At 36.4% G+C, this 20,960-nt stretch overlaps 9 protein-coding genes across 9 annotated transcripts; 6 read left to right on the top strand and 3 right to left on the bottom strand.

The window, feature by feature from the left end:
* Nucleotides 1-309: 309 nt before the first annotated feature.
* Nucleotides 310-3,756, bottom strand: ODA-Dnal1 (Outer dynein arm dynein axonemal light chain 1). Its single transcript, XM_018009555.2, has 4 exons — nt 3,208-3,756; nt 2,835-3,146; nt 2,667-2,778; nt 310-2,593 (listed from the first exon to the last, which is right to left on the bottom strand). The coding sequence occupies exons 2-4, from the start codon at nt 2,984-2,986 to the stop codon at nt 2,291-2,293; spliced, it is 567 nt and encodes a 188-aa protein (XP_017865044.1). The 5' UTR covers nt 2,987-3,146; nt 3,208-3,756; the 3' UTR covers nt 310-2,290.
* A 1,579-nt stretch (nt 3,757-5,335) lies between these two features.
* On the top strand, nt 5,336-8,289 carry Got1 (Glutamate oxaloacetate transaminase 1). Its single transcript, XM_018009530.2, has 4 exons — nt 5,336-5,542; nt 6,738-6,845; nt 6,908-6,981; nt 7,186-8,289. The coding sequence occupies exons 1-4, from the start codon at nt 5,428-5,430 to the stop codon at nt 8,119-8,121; spliced, it is 1,233 nt and encodes a 410-aa protein (XP_017865019.1). The 5' UTR covers nt 5,336-5,427; the 3' UTR covers nt 8,122-8,289.
* peo (ubiquitin E2 variant domain-containing protein pendolino) lies at nt 7,545-11,367 on the bottom strand. The gene is made up of 5 exons (XM_018009544.2): nt 11,108-11,367; nt 10,990-11,054; nt 10,818-10,921; nt 10,251-10,751; nt 7,545-10,159 (listed from the first exon to the last, which is right to left on the bottom strand). Exons 1-4 carry the CDS (start codon nt 11,191-11,193, stop codon nt 10,269-10,271), a joined length of 738 nt encoding a protein of 245 aa, XP_017865033.1. The 5' UTR covers nt 11,194-11,367; the 3' UTR covers nt 7,545-10,159; nt 10,251-10,268.
* LOC108615213 (uncharacterized) lies at nt 8,574-9,374 on the top strand. Its single transcript, XM_018009557.2, has 2 exons — nt 8,574-8,715; nt 8,771-9,374. The coding sequence occupies exons 1-2, from the start codon at nt 8,709-8,711 to the stop codon at nt 9,262-9,264; spliced, it is 501 nt and encodes a 166-aa protein (XP_017865046.1). The 5' UTR covers nt 8,574-8,708; the 3' UTR covers nt 9,265-9,374.
* On the top strand, nt 8,644-10,292 carry LOC108615206 (UPF0598 protein CG30010). Its single transcript, XM_018009548.2, has 3 exons — nt 8,644-8,715; nt 9,436-9,584; nt 9,687-10,292. The coding sequence occupies exons 1-3, from the start codon at nt 8,709-8,711 to the stop codon at nt 10,191-10,193; spliced, it is 663 nt and encodes a 220-aa protein (XP_017865037.1). The 5' UTR covers nt 8,644-8,708; the 3' UTR covers nt 10,194-10,292.
* Nucleotides 11,368-11,428: 61 nt separating the features above from the next.
* Ntmt (N-terminal methyltransferase) lies at nt 11,429-12,562 on the top strand. Its single transcript, XM_018009540.2, has 2 exons — nt 11,429-11,575; nt 11,635-12,562. Exon 2 carries the CDS (start codon nt 11,653-11,655, stop codon nt 12,460-12,462), a length of 810 nt encoding a protein of 269 aa, XP_017865029.1. The 5' UTR covers nt 11,429-11,575; nt 11,635-11,652; the 3' UTR covers nt 12,463-12,562.
* A 226-nt stretch (nt 12,563-12,788) lies between these two features.
* On the top strand, nt 12,789-15,573 carry CysRS (cysteine--tRNA ligase, cytoplasmic). Its single transcript, XM_018009516.2, has 6 exons — nt 12,789-13,061; nt 13,130-13,619; nt 13,678-14,364; nt 14,421-14,565; nt 14,618-15,213; nt 15,283-15,573. Exons 1-6 carry the CDS (start codon nt 12,883-12,885, stop codon nt 15,406-15,408), a joined length of 2,223 nt encoding a protein of 740 aa, XP_017865005.1. The 5' UTR covers nt 12,789-12,882; the 3' UTR covers nt 15,409-15,573.
* Nucleotides 15,574-15,640: 67 nt separating this feature from the next.
* sotv (exostosin glycosyltransferase sotv) lies at nt 15,641-18,565 on the bottom strand. Its single transcript, XM_018009518.2, has 3 exons — nt 16,804-18,565; nt 16,571-16,730; nt 15,641-16,515 (listed from the first exon to the last, which is right to left on the bottom strand). Exons 1-3 carry the CDS (start codon nt 18,302-18,304, stop codon nt 16,014-16,016), a joined length of 2,163 nt encoding a protein of 720 aa, XP_017865007.1. The 5' UTR covers nt 18,305-18,565; the 3' UTR covers nt 15,641-16,013.
* A 74-nt stretch (nt 18,566-18,639) lies between these two features.
* Tbcb (tubulin-binding cofactor B) lies at nt 18,640-19,923 on the top strand. The gene is made up of 4 exons (XM_018009543.2): nt 18,640-18,964; nt 19,027-19,398; nt 19,471-19,592; nt 19,649-19,923. The coding sequence occupies exons 1-4, from the start codon at nt 18,836-18,838 to the stop codon at nt 19,764-19,766; spliced, it is 741 nt and encodes a 246-aa protein (XP_017865032.1). The 5' UTR covers nt 18,640-18,835; the 3' UTR covers nt 19,767-19,923.
* Nucleotides 19,924-20,960: the final 1,037 nt, after the last annotated feature.

The following is a 20,960-nucleotide window of genomic DNA, read 5'->3' as shown; positions in this document are numbered from 1 at the left end:
CACAGATTTAATTTAGTTTTGTTCTCTATTTAAATAGAGGTGAATAATTTAGTTGCAATATATTTAATTATGCAGCGTCTCAGCATCTCATTTTTTATTATAAATGCAAATTAATAGGTGAAAATTGAATTAATTACAGGTATATACAAATAGTTCAATCGACACAGATTCCTTAATAGTTAGTTATTTAAATTATATTTAAATTAATTATTATTAAATATGTGACATAATTATAACAATATATATTAGATAGATAAAAATATAGACATAGTTAAAATTATAAATATTCATTGTATTATAGATGCATTTGAATGGAGGTATATATATATAGACTTATAGAGACATAGATAATAATATAGACAGAAAGAAATATTCATTTAAAAATTAATTTATCTACAGCTATCTGATAATGCACCTCGAGTCGCACCCAGCTTATTCCAGCTCTACCTCAAAGTTTGTATCAATAGTTTATCAATAGACTCTTTTTGCATAGCATCTAATCTCATTCGCTTTCTTTCTCACTCTCTAACTTGTCCTCTCTCTCCTTCACACTCTTATAATTATACAATTTTAAAACATATATATAAAATATTTATAGTTTGTGATAAGACGAATTTCGTATTAAAAACTTCAGTTCAGGTCTGCCGTCATTTTGGCATAATTAATTAATTAATAACAAAAACTAAAAACAAAACTTAGATGCCACACTGTGAGAGCTTATAGATAGAGCTGATAGATATTCGCCAAGGCCCTGATAACTGGGCCGATAGCCGCAGCCGCAGCCGCAGCCCCAGCCCCAGCTGTCATTGTCGACTCCGGCGAAGGTCAGCGAAAGTGCGAATCAAGTTCAGTATCAAATCGTCCAAATGACCAAACATGTCGTACGATTATTGTACATACATACATATGAACATATATACGGCATCCAGACAGGTTGTTAAACAACAAATTTGAACGTCTATAACGCACGCGCACAATCAAAGCGTTTCAATATATTTAATGCGCTTGCTGTTAGTCTTACGAAAGATGATATTGCTATAATATTATATATGAGTAATGGTGATGGTATATTTTTACATGGATGACATATTGTTCATTTTATATAATAATTTCTATTATCAAATTAAATTCTTATAATAATCTTTGTACACAGCACTGTAGGGTATTTAAATTACCAGTCTATCTGCAAAAATATATATTTATATTTTATATTTTATAAAATTTGATTAACAAACATGCAATTGAACAAATGAATGAACTTTATACGAAAGGAACTTAAACTAGTAGCTTGCTTTTTACTTATTAATATTAGAATTATTATAATAATATGCAACTAATTATATACTCAGCTGTAGGGTATTTGAAGTCCCCGCTGGCTGAAGAATACGTCTTTTTCTTTATAAATATATTTTGGTCGCCGTCTGTCTGCTATATTCGCATAGCACGTGCCGTTAATCAAGGCGGTAGATTCCACATAGTCTTCCATTTATAATAATAAGATAATGTTTTATTTTAAATAAAACGGCGCCTGGGCGTATTTACTTATATAAATGATCTTATCTTAAATAACCTTAACTTATCTATACACCCATATATATATATATATAGTATTTGGCTGTGACTTGCTTTCCTATAACTTGGCTCGCTTATAGCTTACTCTACCTGTTATCTACCAAAGTGTGTGTGATTAACAGAAATATTCCTACCTCAATCTTTACAAGATAACGAAATAATTCATTAAAGGCAAGGCGTGGCACGGGGAAACAGTTCTTGGGTCAAATTTTATCTAGTACGGTCTGGGGGCCACGTAGAGCTCTATGAAATATTATATTTATTTCTTGGAAATGCCAATGTTAAATTGTCCCCAAGTGATTAATGTTCATGTTTGGATGGTTTATTAGCAGAATTAGGTTATATTCGAAATGAAAGGTATTCAAGAGATTAAATATGTACCTATGCGAATATAATAAAAAATGAGTATTAATTTTTTTTCCTTTTTGTAGAATCATTTGATTTCTGGGCGACTGTTTCTATAGGAGCTATATAATATAGTCATCCGATGTTGATAAGATTTTTTGCTAATGCATGGCGTTAATATGGTGAAGCTTAGAAGTTCACAACCTTGTTGAATAGATCTTTGAACAGCGCGTGGCCGGGTATGATTGACTGGAAGATACCTTGACTTCTGTGTTGGGCTGATGCCTTGAGTATATTTATTTAATTTGTTGAAAAACCGCTTTGAGTATGCATACACATTTATTCGCATTTATTCATTCATAGTTTAGCCTTTTTAAAGTATTGGTTCTTCCTTAAGAACAACTGGTTCGCCATCTAGTTTTCGTATAGTTGGCAGGCGCTTGATACACTCAGCTCTCCAAGTGGGCTCATCTAGGCCCTCCGATAAGGGATTGCCCACAACCACTAAATCCTCAAGAGTTTCTATTTCGGCTAAGCGATTAAACTCCGACCAATCCTTGATTAAGTTATTACTGATGTAAAGCACCTTCAGACACTTCAGAGCACTCAAACCTTTTAGTTTTTCAATAAGATTGTAGCTAAGCCAGAGTTCTTCCAATGTTTCCGCAACAGCTTCCTAAATATTAGATTTGTAAGTATATATCAGTAGATAACTAATGTGTATTTAATAACTATCTTTAGTAACGTACCAATCCTGATATTTGCTTAATATAATTCCGCGATAAGGATAAAACCTTCAAACATTTCATGCCAGACAGACCAAAAATTTTCTCAATCATATTTGTTGACAAGCTGATTCTTCTGCAATATATGGAATTTCAATATTGAATTTCAATAATTTTGGATTGGGATATTACTCGCAGCACACTAGCGTTCCTAATGTATTATCCATTTTCTCAATCGGTGGCCATTGAAATTGCAAATCTATTTGTTTGGCAGTCAGCGAATTTTGTTGCTCTCGATCTTCCCAACGTTTCAGCGCTTCCTTAATTGTTGTTGCCTTTGACATTTTGCAATCGAACTGGAATTCTCGACTATCTTATGTATAGTCCATACGCCCAAGCCTTCGTCATAAACAAATTTCTGTTGCTATTAGCAACCAACAAACATTTAAGTTTATTAGAAATTAAACTAAGCAGCTTTGATGGTTCAATGCTCTTGCACGACAGCTGTGGAAGATATAGATATTGTCACATATTCGATATGCATATAAAATTATATAATTTTTACATTTTTGTTCGACTTTATTTTACGTGAACAAATATTCCAAGTTTCAAGGTGCTAGTAGCAAAAGCAGGGAAAAGCTTTCAGCCGTACCTATGTATGTGTGTAGGCTTTGACTCGAATGCATGCATATACATACATATGTGTGTGCATAGAATCACTAAACAAACAACACATACATAGATGTGTAGTCTAGAATAATCAGTTACAACCCGCAAAAAATGTGTAGAGCAGATTCCGCCAACCACTTCTACCACTTTCTACTCATTACACACGCTCTTATACTCTAATAGTCTTATACTCTCAAAAAGCCATGTAATCTTGCATAGTGCGATCGAGCGAGATCGCCACTATCTCTTTACCAGTTTCACTTCATCAGTTTCAGTTTACTCTCCGCCGCTCTCTCAAATTTGAATATGTATATGTGCATGCATTTACGCAGCATTGCACAAAAGTTGACACTTTTATTCTAAGAGAGAAGTATGGCTACAATGTTAAAGGGCTCGTCATACTCATTTCAAAGTTTTCGTTTTTGTATAAGTATTTTAGGAAAGAGTAACAAAACGTTGTTGGGATTCGAAGAATATATTTTTTGTGTAAATAAGCAGTACACATGCACAATAACATTTATTTGAGCGCTGAAGCCTGTTGAGTTAATGAGTAAAGGATGAGAGAAAAAATTTCAAATATTTGGCGCGATGCCTACCGAAGCGCCTAGGTATTTTGTAACTTGGCTTCGGGGGGCAATTAAAGTACTTTTATTTTGAGTAAATTTGTGAATAATTTTATTATTAGCAAAGTATTTCTTACTTCGCATACCTGTTTTTTTTATTTTTATTTTTTTAATTTAATTTGTTTCATTTAACTTGTGAAAAACAGGGAAGACCGACCACATTTTGTTCCTAAAATGCGCAGTTCACAACGTGTGAAAGTCAGAAAAGGGGCAGATCGTCACATACTGAGCCAAAACGGATGATCAGTTAGTGGGTTAAAGAACTCTACAAGGCTATGAGGCCAATGAGCTGACCTGGAACTGGTTAGCGTGAATAAGTAAATCAGGCAATGTATATTACTTTATCGTCGTTTACTACAAATAAAAAATTCACAATTATTATTATTACAATTACAAATTTTATTATTACACATGTACTGGTTACATAAATTTGCAGAGAAACAATATTCAAATTTTCAAAATATCCCACACGCAGTCTATTGTGAAATTGTTATAGAAAATCGGCATCTTTGAGCCTCTAATAAATAAAATCCAATTGAGGCGCTTAATTCGTGACCTTCGTTCGTTGAACATATTTGTAGGGTATTGCATATATACACTCATAAAATGATTCTTATTATAGAAAGGACCACTTTATTTTTAATTAGATAGCACAGATAGCACATACACAAAGAAAAAGTATCAAATACCGCAAATAAATTAAATTTGATTCTGCGAAATAGATAAAATACTATAAAAAAAAAATTACGTGGTATTAAAAATTACTTAATCTTAAACCTTAAATAGCGATATCGGTTCATTTTTTAGTATTCATTTCTTGGATCCATAGGACTGATGGTCTTTGAAATTTTCGATAAGTACAAACTTTAGATGGAATTTAGTCACGAGACCTAAAAGAATTGAAATGTTGTTAACTTAACTATTGATAGATGTTATTTTTTTGTTTAGATGTTGCTGACGATTGCTGCCTGCTATGTACTACCACCAACCGTGTTCTATGGTTGGTGGTATTACTATTCATTTATAAATGTGTATAAATTACATTTTTATGTTCACAAAATATATTGAAGAAAAAAGAGTTATTCTGTAATTATTTCCACAGTTAAAAAGTGAAAATTTTTTCTAATGTACTTTTAAAATTTTTATCTATATCAAGGTTTTATTTATTTTTTGGCGCCACTTTAAGTTAGGTGTGGCCAGTGCGAGATTAAATCAGAATTCCTAATTTAAGCACTAAACACTTGTTGCTCATTCAAAAATATGATTAGTTATTTAACTGACAATATTAAGCATCTGAATAAAGCCTTCAAACATTAAATAAATGAAATATTAAACCCATCAAGAGAATAAATATTGTTTTATACTATTGGCCTTACTATTATATCGATATATGACTTATCGAGTATATCGATAATTCGCTGATTCACAATCAAATTTCGCCGACGTAAAAGTTTTATTTATTATAAACGTTTCGCGTGGATCTGCAACGTACGATGGCTTCATCAATTTATGCCGATGTGCAACAAGGACCGGCAATTGAAGTGTTTGCCTTAACGCAAGCATTTAGGGATGATGTTAGTACACCGAAAGTCAATTTGTCCGTAGGCGGTAAGTATTGTGACACTAAACAAACATAGTTATAAATATAAATATTAATATATATGTACATACATATATTCATATTTATATAATTCCGGTAATTTGACCTTGCGTTACATCCCTTTATATATAAATACATATGTACATGTTTGGATGCTAAACAAGAAATATAAATGGAATGCACTATAAATATAGATAAATATATGTATGCATGTGAATATAAGTGCTTATTAAAGTATTCCATTCGTTTTGAATGCTGTTCTAATTGGCGGCGCATCTCTAGTTCGTGTTCCGCTAAATAAATATGTATGTATGTAATATGTGCTTACGTGTAGGTATGTATGGCTAGGTGCTTGTAATATTGTATTTATATGTTTGTATGTACATATATATAGAGCTTAGATAGCAAGTAAGCTTCGTATAGAGGGCATTTGGATGTCAAATCTTTCAGTCAATGAACTGCTATTCTTTTCAACAGCCGGTTAAAAATGACCATTCATACAAACATATATCTTTACAAATGCCTATACATACATATAATACAAGATTTATGGATATAGCATAGACAATAAATGTATTTATGAACCCAAATTTCTATTTATGTTTTCATACCTACAAACAAATTCAACTAAATTAGTTTATGTGTGCACGCATGCACACATACTTATATACATGTTTAATCTTCTATGCATATATTATAAGTTAAACTACGTCAATTGTTTAGTCAAAATATCAAATTGTTTTCAGTTCTGTGTAACAGATTATGAACTGTGATCCAAATAATAATACTCAATAATCATTTGCAGTGAATTTGTATGAAGTGACCTTTATTCCCTAATCATTGGCTCGTATCTTATCAAATATCAGCTGATTTGTCTTTAATAAACGCACCGAGATATATGTATATATATATATTTGTATGTACATATTTTTCCGGCACCCCATAATGGAAACAAATTGATATTGATTGGCATTTTTATGAATCTTTTTTCTTGAATTTGTAGTAGATTTGTTTTATTTAAACATCTTAAAGAAATATGAAATTATAGATCTTTCTTAAGATCCCTTTAAATAATTAACATCTCTTAATATTTGTGTCTGGTTCCCTAATTTTTAAGAAATGGAACATGATTGTCATTTTAATATTAAGAACTTCTCAATTTCTCTTTTATAATATATAATCCAAGGCTTATCTCATTAACAGCTTACCGAACTAATGAGGGTCAGCCATGGGTCCTGCCTGTGGTAAGAAAAACAGAAGTGTCCATCGCGACCGATGAGACAATTAATCATGAGTATTTGCCAGTAACGGGTGAGTTTTGAGATAATACCAACACGCGCTTGACTAATAACATATGTACATATATATTTTAGGATTGGATACGTTTACGCGTGCAGCAACTGAATTAGTCTTAGGTGCGGACTCAATAGCATTAAAAGAGAAACGTGTAAGTTTTCCATATGAACTGTACTCGTACAATGGAACAGAGATATATTTTTAAATATATAATAGAGATGAGTAGAAAAAGAATAAAAGGCTTTGAGTGCAAAATATAAAATTAATGATAGGGAGAAGAGCAATAGCAACGAGTATGTAGTCGTATACTTTATATTTTTTATATTACATATATTCCCCATTTATTATATTGCAGGCCTTTGGTGTGCAAACGATTTCTGGAACAGGAGCTCTGCGCGTAGCTGCTGAATTTCTGCTTCGTCAATTAAAGCGTAACACTGTATACTACTCGAATCCGACATGGGAGAATCATCACAAGATTTTTGCCGATACCGGATTTACCAGTCTGAGCTCGTATCGCTATTGGGACCAAAACAAACGTCAGCTGGATTTGGAGGGCATGCTCGCTGATTTAGATAAGGCGCCAGCTGGTGCAGTCATTATCTTACATGCGTGTGCACACAATCCTACGGGCATGGATCCCACTCAGGACCAATGGAAGAAAATTGCCGATCTTATTGAGCGGAAGAAACTATTCCCACTTTTTGATTCGGCATACCAGGGCTTTGCCAGCGGCGATCCAGATCTGGATGCCTGGGCGATACGTTACTTTGTGGATCGTGGATTCGAGCTATTCGTTTGCCAATCGTTTGCTAAGAATTTCGGCTTGTACTGCGAGAGAGTTGGAAACTTAACGATAGTACAGCGAAGCGGCGCCACCCGTGACCAGATCCATTCGCAGATAACTCTTCTCATTCGCGGCCTGTACTCAAATCCACCAGCGTATGGAGCTCGCATTGTGTCCAAGGTATTGAATACACCTGCACTGCGTCAAGAGTGGATGGACTGCATCAAGGCAATGTCGAGTCGCATCCGGGAAATGCGTAAACTTCTGCGAGACAAGCTCGTGGAATTGGGAACACCCGGCAATTGGGACCACATTGTCAACCAGATTGGCATGTTCTCCTACACGGGCCTCAATGAGAAACAAGTAGCCGTGCTGATCAAGGAGTATCACATTTATTTGCTGAAAACTGGCAGAATAAATATGTGCGGCCTGAATACTGGAAATATTGAATATGTGGCAAAGGCTATTCATGCAGCTGTGACCTTAACTCCAGCTAACTTATAAGAAACGAGAATCAATTCTTAAAGAATGGTGTTCTTCACTTCCGCATGCATTAGGAGATTGCATTTTCTAGAATTATACAAGTGTATTAATAGCTCTGCTTAGCATTTTATAGTAAATTTGTAATCAATGTCAACTGAAATGCATTAATCAAATAAATATGTAATCGAATTCTTGTGTTTGTTATTTTCACCTTCATACTAGGTTTTATCTGTATTGCCTATTTGATTCGAAACATAGACAGACATATATTTCAATCAGAATTTTGTATCAGTTTTTGTGTATCGATTAATATTACACATCTATGTATCTTACAAAAAAAAAAAAAAAGTTAAAAGAGCAACAAATAAGATTTCATTATTTAACTAAAATTCAAGCTCAACATATGTATTTTCAACCATTTTAATTATTTCAATTTGTTTAGGGGTTTATAGCTGAAAAGTTCTACAATAGAGCACCCTGTATATTTCTCTTTTGATTTAACAAAATATACTAAAAAATGCCGAATTTGTTCTCGTAAATATTCTATACAGTGCTGTATAACGTGAGTCTAAAATTGACGAAAGTCTTGTTTAGCTTATCAATTTACAATGGCAGGTAATAATTATATTCAAATCGTTGAAAAACATTTCACTAAGTGCAGCATATATAGACAAGGCGAAACAACAAAAAGCCACCAGTAGCAATGCATCGCCTTCAGCCAATGAAGACAGTGCGCCACTTTTTCCACCAACTAAGCCTGGTAAACCAGCCAATTATGGCACGAACAACACACTGGAGCTCTTGGAGCGCATACCCAGCCAAGTGGTCGATCTCAAGCTGGACGAAGTACTCACTGCCGTTAAAACAGTAGATAATTTGTGCGATTATCCACGCTGCAAGACCAGAACCAGCCTAATGGGCCAGGACTGCGAACACTGCAGCAAACGTTTCTGTTTCAAGCACGGTCTCCCCGAAGTTCACGGCTGTGGCGAGATAAAAAAGCGAGAAGCCCGAAAAGAATTTCTGCATCCCAAGCCATTGAAGACCATACGCCAAGAAGAGGAGCACAAAAATGCCAAAAAGAAGCTAAATGAAAAGCTAAAGAACATGCAAGTGGCGCGTATGCAAAAGACCGGCAGTACTAATGATAAAAAGAAAAAATAGACTTGCACCTCTATCCCGAGGATTCATATAAATAAACATGATGTAATTTTAAAAAATTCCAGTTAAATATTCTGAATATACACGCGTACATTAAAAATGGATCATGCATATATGAATGTACTATATTAATATTGTAAACAATCCGCTGATCGATTTCTTTCCTCGATCAAGGTATTGCTGTACTCCACACGAAGAACCTAGTGTTTAAAAATTGGAAATTCAATTGGATGCCATGGCGCACTGTCGCGCTCTATACCCAGGGACAGTCGCCTGAGCCAAGGATACGCGAGTACTTCTATTACATCGATCACGAAGGCATGGTGTGTAGGTACAGACATGTATATACTATTATATGCATGGGCGTAGGTGTATGCATGCATATGTGCCGTTATTCTTGTTGCCCTTTTGCTTTTCACTTGCAGCTCTTTTTAGACGATGCCAAAATGAAAAACTTCACATCTTGTTTTAAAGAGAAGAAATTCCTAAAATTCTTCTTCAGCCGCCTGCGCTTCAATGAAACACAGCGTTATGAAATGTTTCCCTATTTGTCGCCTTGCGGTCGTGAACGGAATTATATTCGCTGTGATGATACGCCAATTGTTTTTACTGAGCACCTAAAAAAGGATGCAGATGGGCGAACTGATCATATATTAACATATGCACATGGTGGTCCAGATCTGTCGATTCCCTTTCAGCCACATAAACTCTATATGCACCCGCAAACCGGACGAGTGTATCATCCAGCGTGGCCCCAAGTTGGTGGCATTGGTCTCGTGCGGTCTAAATTGGCCATCGAGCTCAGCCAGAGATTCGTGTTTTCTAGTGATGACAAACCGCCCACACATTTTCATTGGGATGACACTGAACTAGAGCTGGAGCATGAGTGGATAAAAAACTGTGAAAAGTTCATAAAGAAGTCTGAATTATAGATCTCAGGAGGCTGCAGGATATTAATTAACTAATAGAATGTTATATAATTTACGCACATATATCGATTGTTATGACTATTCAATGCTTAACGGTTTAAATTCGCCTTCTTTAACTTTAACCCATGATAGACCAGTGGCTGCGCCTCCGCCTCCACTTTCTGCAGGCGAATTTGTGGTCCTTCCGTTTCGTATTTGTTCCAAGACTGGTCCATGTATGTCCTCTTGGAATTTTTCAAATACTATATAATGCGGATCCTCTGTGGGTGGCGTATCATAGATGTGAGCTTTGCTTTCTGCAATACTTTCTTGAACAAGTGCAGCAAATGCGTCTCGGTTAGTGGTCAGTAGCTTGCTTGCTTCCACGTTGCTGAGCTCCTGGATATTGCCCACACTACGTATGCATTCCAAGGGATCGGCAAATATCACTTGCATGTACTTCAGCACTTGCCAAAGGTGATCTTCTCCGCATCTCCACTCCGGGAATGCGTGACTGATGTCTAAGCTGTTTGTGAAAGGACACACAAGTGGATGCACAACGTTTTGTTGGAAAATAATGGCCTTCAATGAATAAATTACATACATATCGTTATAAAAAGTATAAAATATACATAATTAGGTACTTACTGGAGTGGTTTTATCCTCCGGAAAACCATCTGGCAAGAGTATTGAAAAGCGAAATACGCTATTTTCATAGAAACCTTGTCGACCAAAGAACACACCAAACCATTCTAAGAAAATTAAGTTAAATAAGTATTATACTTTCGATGCTGATGCTCCGCAATATAAATATACTCACGCAACGAATTAGCATAGCTCGGAATTACATAGATGCCTGAGACCTTTTCTGACTCAATCATTTTGCTATAAAAAAGTCATTGTTATTGTTTTGGAAATGAAAATTTTTACTTTCTTACTATTCCGCGTGAATTTTATATTCCTGGTGTATTGTTGCAAGTAGTAGTTTATCATCTTTCTTTTGAGCATCGACATCAAGAGTCATATTTATTAGTAGGTAAATAAATTTATAAAGTTTATGCAGCTTAACAAAAATATACGCCTGTTGATATTATTTTTCTTTCTCTAATGTATCGAATACATTGGATATCGATATTAATTATCTTGTAATTTCTGTGAGCATTTGAAATATGGAAATAAAAAGTGCGATGTTTATAGGTTCGACAATATATGGAAACTGAATAAACTGTTGAAGCAAATATAATGGAAGTTAAACTATTCGATTAGTTATGCAATTCAGTTAAATATTTGAATCGAAGTATTTGCTTTAACGAGCTTTGTTTGGTTCTCCTAAGAACTAGTTTTAAAAAATAATTATGATGCAGCCCTGCGCACATTTATTTGTTATAAATTAATCTAAGTATGCGGTAAGTGGCTTTGTCGATAATTTAACTACTTAGAATTTAACTACAAATTTCATGACTAGAATTATACAACAACGAAAATGTATTCTAAGTTATATACAAATCCTGTGACTGCCTGTGACAAGGAGGACTCACAAAATTTGCCAAAGGTAAACAATTATAAAGATGTAGTGCTGGAAGAGAAACACGAAGCTGAAAGCCCCAACAACTTGAAAAATGAAAAGGTTGTGCCTGAATTCTACAACAAGGCGCAAAAGTATTGGTCGGAAGTGCCAGCAACCGTAAACGGGATGCTCGGTGGTCTTGGCTACATAAGCGCAATCGATATACAAGGGTCAAGGATATTTCTACGTGAACTTAAAGTGCCAGGCAAGAAATTAGCTCTGGACTGCGGTGCTGGAATTGGACGAGTGACACGAAATCTTTTAATACCAATGTTCAACACGGTTGATCTGGTTGAACAAGATGCCGCGTTTGCTGAGAAGGCCCGAGAGATATGCACATCAGAGTCCGTATGTCGTAATAGCCTGGGCGAAATATACAATATGGGACTTCAGGAATTCTCACCCACTCATAAATATGATCTAATCTGGAGTCAATGGGTTTTAGGGCATCTGACGGATCCGGATCTTGTGGCATTTTTTCGTCGCATGCGGCTTAGTTTGCAGCCTGGTGCTTACTTTTGCATTAAGGAAAACGTCAGTACATCTAAAAATGTGATAAAGGATGACGAGGATTCGTCAATTACGCGTCCACTTGAATCATATGAGCGCTATTTAAAAGAAGCTGGCTTTCGAATTGTAAGGAAAGTGCGTCAACAAAATTTCCCGAAAGGACTTTTTCCAGTGTATATGATTGCCTGTAAATCACAGCCCATTGGCGGCAATTAGACATATGAATGCTAGCATTAACGAAGTATTTATGACAAATAATATAAAATCTGATATTTAATTGCTTCCTAAGCTAAAAATATACATTTTTCTGCAACTAGTTTAGACACTAATTTTACTACCTATATTAATAATTTTATGTTTTGAATTGGTATTCAATAATTTTGGGGGCCATATATCAATAAATACAAAAAGATAAATAAGGGGAACGTTTTTTAAGAATCACAGTGAATCTTTGAAGCGAATTTGAAAAATATGTTGTCCCATAAGAATTTGCCGGACTGGCATATCGATATTTTGTTAGCAACTCTGACTCAGTAAACGAGTTAAACAGCTGACTTCAAAAATACTTCATTCAGTATTAATCATCGATTAGTAATCGTGCTGGAATTTAATAACGCTATTAAAGGAATTCCCAAAATGTCTAAACGTGTGCAACCGGTGTGGCAAGCACCAAAAGCCTCAACAAGGCCTCAATTGAAATTGTACAATAGTCTAACCAGACAAAAAGAGGAATTCGTACCATTGGACGGAAACAATGTTAAATGGTATAGCTGCGGCCCGACTGTCTACGATGCCTCGCACATGGGACATGCTAGGTGAGGAGCCACATCAGCATGCTCGTCATCTTCCCTATCTAATCTTGTTATGCTTGTGTGATTCACAGATCTTACATTTCATTTGATATTTTGCGACGTATATTGGCCGACTACTTTGGCTACAATATCCACTATGTCATGAACATTACGGATATCGACGACAAAATTATAAAGCGAGCCCGTCAATATTATCTATTTGAGCAGTATGCAACTGCAGCTGCTCAGCTGCCACTCGAGCAATTGCTTAACGAGCAAAAAGAAGTACTCAATTTATTACAAGTCAAGTGTGATAAAAATACAGATGCTGATAAGAAAGTAATGCTTGAAAAGATGTTGCAACGTATGAACGACGCAGTCGAAGGTCTTACCAAAGCTGTCAGCACTGGCAACGAAGCAGAAATCACTAAAATGAGATGCCATTATTTGGCTGAAGCGAAGGATCCCATTGCTGAGTGGCTAGATGGAAAGCAAGGTGCTCATGTTAATGATAATTCCGTCTTCGAAGCTCTACCCAGATTTTGGGAAGATAAATTTCATAATGATATGAAATCACTCAATGTAAGTCAACTAGCTAGCTTTATTGAAACATTCGTAATATATTGATGAATAATTTCAGATTCTACCACCTGATGTATTAACGCGAGTTTCGGAGTACGTGCCTCAGATTGTAGCATTTATACAGCGTATTATTGACAATGGCCTTGCCTACGAGGCAAACGGTTCCGTCTACTTTGATGTCAATGGCTTTGACAAACGCGATAAGCATCACTACGCCAAGCTGGTGCCCGAGGCCTACGGAGACACAGCATCATTGCAGGAAGGCGAGGGTGACTTGTCCGTCACTGAGGATCGACTCTCAGAGAAGCGATCGGCCAACGACTTTGCTCTGTGGAAGGCGAGCAAGGCTGGTGAACCTTGGTGGGATAGTCCTTGGGGTCGTGGTCGTCCTGGCTGGCATATCGAGTGTTCCGCCATGGCTTCAGATATCTTTGGATCCATATTTGATATACACACTGGCGGAGTCGATTTAAAGTTTCCCCATCATGACAATGAACTGGCTCAGTCCGAGGCCGCATTTGGTGAATCAGAATGGGTTAAGTATTTCTTGCACACAGGTCACCTAACAATTGCCGGCTGCAAGATGTCCAAGTCTCTTAAGAATTTTGTCACAATTCAAGAGGCATTGAAAAAGCACTCAGCAACGCAGCTGCGTCTGGCATTCCTGTTGCACTCTTGGAAGGACACGCTCGACTACTCCGAAAACACCATGGAAATGGCAACTCAGTATGAGAAATTCCTCAATGTAAGCTTAAAGCAACCAAATATTATACACGAGGTAAAATTCACATTTGATTTTAGGAATTCTTTTTGAATGTCAAAGATCTAACACGGCAAGTGTTATCTGGAGAGCCCATGCAGCAGTTTAGTGAGTGGACGGCTGTGGAGGCGGCCCTACAAGCCAAATATAACGAAGCCCAGGCACAAGTTCATGCAGCTCTTTGTGGTAAGTTTTTATATTTGAATTATGTATATGTTTATATCTTTGCCTATTTCAGATAACATTGATACCCGCAGCGCTTTAGATTGTGTTCGGGACTTGGTGTCAACGACGAATGTCTACATACGAGACAATAAATCCAGACTCAACAGCCTGTTACTGCGGAAGATAGCCATCTATGTGACGGACCTGTTGCACATATTTGGAGCAATTGCCGGTCCGCGCGGTGGCATAGGATTCCCGCTGAGAGGAGCTGATTCCGATTCAGCAACCAATGATCACGAGGCCGTAGTAATGCCATACGTCCAATCAGTGGCCGAGTTCCGTAATTTAGTGCGTGAGCAAGCGAAGGCATTGAAAGCGTTTGACATACTGAAGCTATGTGACGATCTCCGTGATGATGTCTTACCCAATTTGGGTGTTCGCTTGGAAGATAAAGATGATGGCAAGTATGCCGTCAAATTGGTTGACCGGGATATGTTGTTGCGCGAACGCGAGGCCAAGCAGGCAGCTGAAGCGGAAAAGGCTTTGGAAAAAGAGCGCAAGAAACAAGCCTTGGCAGAGGCAGCAGCAGCCAAGGAAGCTCAACGTCGCGTTAATCCAAAAGAAATGTTTCTCAAGGAAACCGAAAAGTACTCGGCATTTGGCGAAGATGTAAGTTAAACACAAATACATATCTAATTTGCAGAAGCAAATACATATTTCATAAAAAATGCTTTTTAGGGCCTTCCCACACATGACAAAGACGGCAAAGAGATTAGCAAAGGACAACTCAAGAAACTTCAAAAGCTCCAGCAACAGCAGGAGCAACGCTATAAAGAATATCTGGCTTCTGTTAATGGAGCGTAGAATTGACTGCCCCTAATTGATATTATAAAAACTATTCTAATTTCTCAACTAAACAGTGAAATCCAGCCTTAGAATTTTGCATTTTCATAATATGGCCCCTAAACATTTATATACATATTTAATAAATTTTAAATTCTGCTCAGCACGAGAAATTCTGTTGCATAATTTTGGCAATATTGTTTCTACATTCTTATAAAAATTTACAGGTAAGTTTATGAGAATTGACTTAAAGTTTGAGTGAAAATTATCCATTATTTAATGTCAGTTAATACGAATATGATATAATTATTTTCAGTAAACTCTTGCCAACATCCATATAAGTCTATAATATAGGAAAATCATAACAGGATCTATTTTTGAATTACATACATATATTAGCAATTACTCTCTTAAATGAAATAAATTAAGTTCTCTATGGCATCAACATATTCTCTATTCCTATTATTTGATTACAACTTAAAAACTGATTATGAACGTAAATCCTAAACGTCTCACCATTGCTACAATACCAGATAACATTGATTTATATATCATATTTGGTTAAGTCTTGAGTAATTTCGTCTACTAGTTGTAATATATATGATATTTATATAATTATTAATGGTTTACAAGCTCCCAATATCATTGTAACGTTTCAATTTATCTGGGAAATTGTCTCTAAATAGCACAGGATCTGCCCTGAACTCAACTGTGCGCAGAGGCATTCGTCCATAGATCTTGGCGAATCGATCAATGCAAGCCGAACGTTCCCGCATATGATTCAAGTCGGCTGACAGCATTTCCGTATTTGTACACTCGGGGCACTTGAACTTCTTTCGCGGCGTTACTTTAATTGGCGGATTGTTTGTGATATTCGCTACAAGGAAGTTCATAGCGATATCCTCACAGTTCATGTGGTCATCGACCCAATGTTTAATGTCGCCTGGCATGGCATACGTATACATATGACTCCAGTATTTATGATGAAATGCTGCGCCAGTAAGCACCATTGATATTTGATTGGTCCATTCAGATTCGTAGTGCCAACGCATCGTTGCATTGTCCCATACATGAATGCGACTGGGAAACCCGACAATATGATCCGGAAACTCGCGCCACACTTCATAGCTAAAGGAAACGATTATATAGAATGGGATAGTTGAAAATCATATGACTAACGTACCCAAAATCAAGTTCATCGCTGGTTAACATAATGATATCGTCGTCTATTGTTAGTATTGCTTCAGTTTCAATTTCAGGATAGGGATAAAATCTATTTGAGAGTTTATTCTCACGAGTCTGTATGATCTTCAGTGGTTTGGATATTGTTGGGAAAGTTGATACTAGTACAAAATATAAGAAGAGGAAATCATATTAATTGATATTGAATACGGATTTATAATATAATAAACTTACAATGTGGAGGCATCTTTTTCTGATTGTTCCAAATAACCAGAATACTTTGCAGCGATGGCACAACTGCTAGCTTCTGTATCAAAAGGAATAGACTCTCAACTCGATCATAGGTCAGAATAACAGCTGTAAAGCCTTGAGACTTTGGAGCGAGAGTCGTAAGAAATAGAGGATTAAAGGTTGAACGACTATTTCTCTTAACCACATTCCATTGCCGGCTGCTGCGGGCCAGCAGGGGAAATATGCGACTCTCAAGTATCTCCAAAGCAGTAATTGTAATTGTCTTCAAATCCTTGAAGTAGTTGCTGTAGAGCCATTGCACCTGCTTCTGCATTTCAACAACTTTGACATTGGAAATCGCTTCCAATTTGCGCATCACTGAATGCAGCTCCGACTCTCGCACTCGAACGGACGTCAGAGACCAGTCGATGACGTCCTCAAAGGGTAGCACATAGTTGTCAATGGCTATCACAGGAATACATCCCTGAGACATTATCTCGATCAAGTCGGGCTGGCCAATGCGTAGGCTGCGTCCGAGGAAGCAGAACTTGCCTCGTCCCAGCACACGTGGGTATTCCCATCGCTTCGGATTTGCCTTTGTCAGAGTGCAGCGAGATTTCAAATCTTTGTTATCACAGAGTCCAAGCATTAGAATTTGATCGGCGCTTTTAGCTGTCAACATTAGATCCGTAAGAGTTCGCAGATTCTGCGGAAACAGATTCAGCTGAGCAGAAACTAATAAATATTTGCGATGAGCTGCGGCGTGGGCAGGCAACAAGTTGGTTTGATGCACCAATGGACTCCAAACGGGTATCGAGACATCGAATCCGGGCCGATATGTCCAGCTATCAAAGCCGCCACCCAAAACAATGGCGTTGTCGACGTTCACGTCTAAGATGGTGTTATAGTTGGGTGCGCTGCCCGGCAGCATGTTGAAGATTAAATGATTTTCTCCACGATCCCAGAAGTTGAGCGAAGCCAGCGCTGGGCCAGCCAAATGCTTGTCGAACACATCCTGATTCAGCAAGTCCAGGCTCGGCAGGAAAAGGCAGGCTTCATTGGGATTCGATGTGTAGTAGCGACTCTTATGCACGGCATCCAAGATTTGAAAGTATTCGCTTGACAGCGTGCTGGCAGCCTTGTCGGTTTTCTCGTCCAAAAACTCTTGCAACGGGTAAATGTAAACCTTGAGTGTGTCATGCTCGCATTTGTAAATGTTTAAGCAATCCCAAAAAGTGCAATTCACATTTCGTCCACGATATTCCGCGTCCGGGCGCAGAAGCACTTCCCGAGTATGTGATATGGATAGATCGAGTACGGCTCCATCTTTTTTGGAGTAAAAGAATCCATCACGCTGACTAGATAAGTCACATAGCAGAACAATTGCACACACGGCAACTACGAGCAAAAGTATGTATGTCAAGATATTTAAAATTTGTTCCTTTGGATGATACATAGTTTTGCTTCGCTGTTCAATGCCTAATAAACTTGTGTACTTATTCATTTTATCGCTGTGTTTACTACTTTACGTTTTATCATGTATCATATTATCTCTATATACTGGCATATTTATAAACAAATGCCATTTAATTTGCATAGCCATCAATTCACATAACTTAATCACGATCTTAAGGATATTAAGCAGCTGATTTGTGTATTAATTAGTGATGTACAAAAACATCGATATACTTATGTGTATGGACCAAATCAGAATCGATTTTTACTGGTTGGTTTTTTTCTAATTGGAAAAGTCATTTCAATAATATTTTCTTACTATGAAAAATTATATATATTTGTACAAGTGATTTTTTTTACCAGAAATCAGACTGCCTCAAACTCAATTTTTATTTTATATCTTCAAACTTTTAAATTCGTAGCAACAATTTCCACTAAAGTCTATCACTGTTCTCTGGTTAGTGAGTCTATCAAAGCTTAGACGAACAAATCGTAAAACTCGTTCGTTATTGGAAATTATCGGTCATCGTGAAGACTTATCGGTTAAGCCTTAAAGTGACGACAAACGCTGAAGCTAAACATGTCGGAAATACTGCAAATTAACAATTCGGATTCAGGCTTTATTACAGCTAATGTCTCGAATTCTCATAATGATACCGTGGCCTTTGAGATCAAGTTTGCCAAGGACTTAACCATCTCTCAGCTAAAGGTAAGCATTTAAGCACTTTTTTGTAAATTACATTAACAGATGTGCGAATTGTGCTTTCGCAGAGTAAATTGGAAATCTTAACCGGCGGAAATGCTGGCACCATGAAAGTAGAGTTGTATAAGGGAGACAATTTCGTGACAACGCTAAGCGACAACGATGCCAAGCTGGGTTTCTATATCAATTGTGATGGCATGCGACTGCATGTTATTGACAATTTTGCAAACTTCACATTTGATACAGAGACGGTTGAAAAATTTGAGCTTTCAAATGATCAATACGAGCAACGATCGGATTCTGTGCGGAGTTTCTTAAAGCAAAATCGACTGGGCAAATACAACGAGGAGGAAAGACAGCAAATGGAAATCAAACGGCGTGAGCAGGCTGCAGAAATACAAAGACGTGCAGATCTTTGTGTTGTAGGCAGTCGTTGCCAGGTAATTTGCCTGCTGCTGTTGTTACTCATCAGAACTCACTCTATCTACCTCTCTCTCTCTCTCTGTCTCTAGGTGAGTGTGTCAGGAAATCCTACACGTCGGGGTACTGTAATGTACAATGGGCAACTTGAGGGTAAAAATGGCATATATATTGGTGTCCAATATGATGAGCCGTTGGGCAAGAATAACGGAAGGTAAATGCATTGGGATAAATGTTTACAACATTTTTAAATATACTTATACATTACAGTGTTGACGGCAAATCCTATTTTATCTGTCAACCAAATTATGGTGGCTTTGTCTCACCTCTCTCCGTGGAAGTGGGTGATTTTCCAGCTGAAACCTTTGATCTTGACGATGAGCTCTAATCGAAAACAGATTTTCTTGAAGAGATTCCATTTAATTTATGCATAATTAAAATCTTTAATTTACTCATAATATTTATTGTGATAATTTACAGTCGAGATATTGGTATTTTTATTAACTTGAAAAATATAAAAGTCCAGCTGATGGAATTATAATGAATTACGTATTTTCTTTTATATGCTGTATTTAATGATGCCAGGAAGAGAGCCTTAATTCTGTGTGGCCTCATTTAGCTTGACGTCAGCACACATCACCTAAAGGCTTGCTAAATTTAAATATATTTTTTGTTTGTTTTTTCCAAGCTGAATTAATAATATTCTTCCAATTTGCTACTTTGAATTAGATCAAATTTGCCTTACACTAGTCATTTATATACTCACCTTAGCAACCGCTTAATAAAATAATTGAAGCAGGTAACAAAGAAAACAAGGTAACCGGTTTTCACTATCTAAACCTAAAATCAAGTAAATTCCACCTATGCCAAAGAGATATAAATTAAAAAGAAAGAGGATCCCAGCTCTAAATAGACAATTTAAATGTAAATACGCAAAATAAATTTGAATGCAAAACAGTAAATTTTCAAAGTGGTTAAATAATTATAATTAGATAAATACAATTTACATCTTTTTATATCGCTTGTAGCTCGTGTGGAGAAAGAATTAAATAAACAATCAAAAAATAATAATTTAGGAAATTTTATAGATTTTATAGTATAGTAGACGACACTCATGCAAAAACCAACAAAATTATTATATAATTAATTAATTTTTGGATCAAATCAGTAAATTTTGACAAACAGAAAGAATATCTTAAATTTATATATGTATATATTAACAAAATTGTGTGTGTTTGCCTCTTTGATGTAAGAAAATGCTTGTTTCATTTCATATACTTTTATATATATATATATTTATATATATACCTTTTATTGAATTAAAACGGTGTGGCTCTCACCTACGCTTTCTAGCAATTAACGATATCAATATCAATATATAATAAGTGTGTTTACATATGAGACATTAGCTTCATATATGGGATGCGTTTATGCTTCTGGTTTGTTGCTGTTGCTGCTGCTGTTGTTGTTTCTGTTCTTGTTGTTGTTGTTGTTGTTGGTGCTTACCTAAGTTGTGGTTACAATTTTGTCTGCGTTTTGTTATAAGATATTCAAATATGCGATAGTTCAATGAAACATTTAA

Source organism: Drosophila arizonae, chromosome 5, assembly GCF_054131065.1.
Source record: "Drosophila arizonae isolate 15081-1271.41 chromosome 5, UAZ_ARI_1.0, whole genome shotgun sequence".
NCBI classification, from domain to species: domain Eukaryota; kingdom Metazoa; phylum Arthropoda; class Insecta; order Diptera; family Drosophilidae; genus Drosophila; species Drosophila arizonae.
The sequence above is the reverse complement of the archived record's forward strand: the minus strand, read 5'-3'. Positions and strand labels throughout refer to the sequence as shown.

Coding starts and splice junctions, on each gene's coding strand:
- peo (XM_018009544.2), bottom strand. CDS start 11,193: ATGACTCTTGATGTCGATGCTCAAAAGAAAGATGATAAACTACTACTT. Junction 10,922..10,989: donor GAGCTATGCTAATTCGTTGC/GTGAGTATATTT, acceptor TAATTTTCTTAG/AATGGTTTGGTGTGTTCTTT. Junction 10,752..10,817: donor CGGAGGATAAAACCACTCCA/GTAAGTACCTAA, acceptor TATTCATTGAAG/GCCATTATTTTCCAACAAAA.
- Ntmt (XM_018009540.2), top strand. CDS start 11,653: ATGTATTCTAAGTTATATACAAATCCTGTGACTGCCTGTGACAAGGAG.
- Got1 (XM_018009530.2), top strand. CDS start 5,428: ATGGCTTCATCAATTTATGCCGATGTGCAACAAGGACCGGCAATTGAA. Junction 5,543..6,737: donor AGTCAATTTGTCCGTAGGCG/GTAAGTATTGTG, acceptor TCTCATTAACAG/CTTACCGAACTAATGAGGGT. Junction 6,982..7,185: donor TAGCATTAAAAGAGAAACGT/GTAAGTTTTCCA, acceptor ATTATATTGCAG/GCCTTTGGTGTGCAAACGAT.
- CysRS (XM_018009516.2), top strand. CDS start 12,883: ATGTCTAAACGTGTGCAACCGGTGTGGCAAGCACCAAAAGCCTCAACA. Junction 13,062..13,129: donor TCGCACATGGGACATGCTAG/GTGAGGAGCCAC, acceptor TGTGATTCACAG/ATCTTACATTTCATTTGATA. Junction 14,365..14,420: donor AGTATGAGAAATTCCTCAAT/GTAAGCTTAAAG, acceptor ATTTGATTTTAG/GAATTCTTTTTGAATGTCAA.
- LOC108615206 (XM_018009548.2), top strand. Junction 9,585..9,686: donor ACATCGATCACGAAGGCATG/GTGTGTAGGTAC, acceptor TTTCACTTGCAG/CTCTTTTTAGACGATGCCAA.
- ODA-Dnal1 (XM_018009555.2), bottom strand. CDS start 2,986: ATGTCAAAGGCAACAACAATTAAGGAAGCGCTGAAACGTTGGGAAGAT. Junction 2,779..2,834: donor GGAACGCTAGTGTGCTGCGA/GTAATATCCCAA, acceptor CATATATTGCAG/AAGAATCAGCTTGTCAACAA. Junction 2,594..2,666: donor TTAAGCAAATATCAGGATTG/GTACGTTACTAA, acceptor TCTAATATTTAG/GAAGCTGTTGCGGAAACATT.
- sotv (XM_018009518.2), bottom strand. CDS start 18,304: ATGAATAAGTACACAAGTTTATTAGGCATTGAACAGCGAAGCAAAACT. Junction 16,731..16,803: donor GAAAAAGATGCCTCCACATT/GTAAGTTTATTA, acceptor ATTTTGTACTAG/TATCAACTTTCCCAACAATA. Junction 16,516..16,570: donor AGCGATGAACTTGATTTTGG/GTACGTTAGTCA, acceptor CGTTTCCTTTAG/CTATGAAGTGTGGCGCGAGT.
- Tbcb (XM_018009543.2), top strand. CDS start 18,836: ATGTCGGAAATACTGCAAATTAACAATTCGGATTCAGGCTTTATTACA. Junction 18,965..19,026: donor TAACCATCTCTCAGCTAAAG/GTAAGCATTTAA, acceptor GTGCTTTCGCAG/AGTAAATTGGAAATCTTAAC. Junction 19,399..19,470: donor TTGTAGGCAGTCGTTGCCAG/GTAATTTGCCTG, acceptor CTCTGTCTCTAG/GTGAGTGTGTCAGGAAATCC.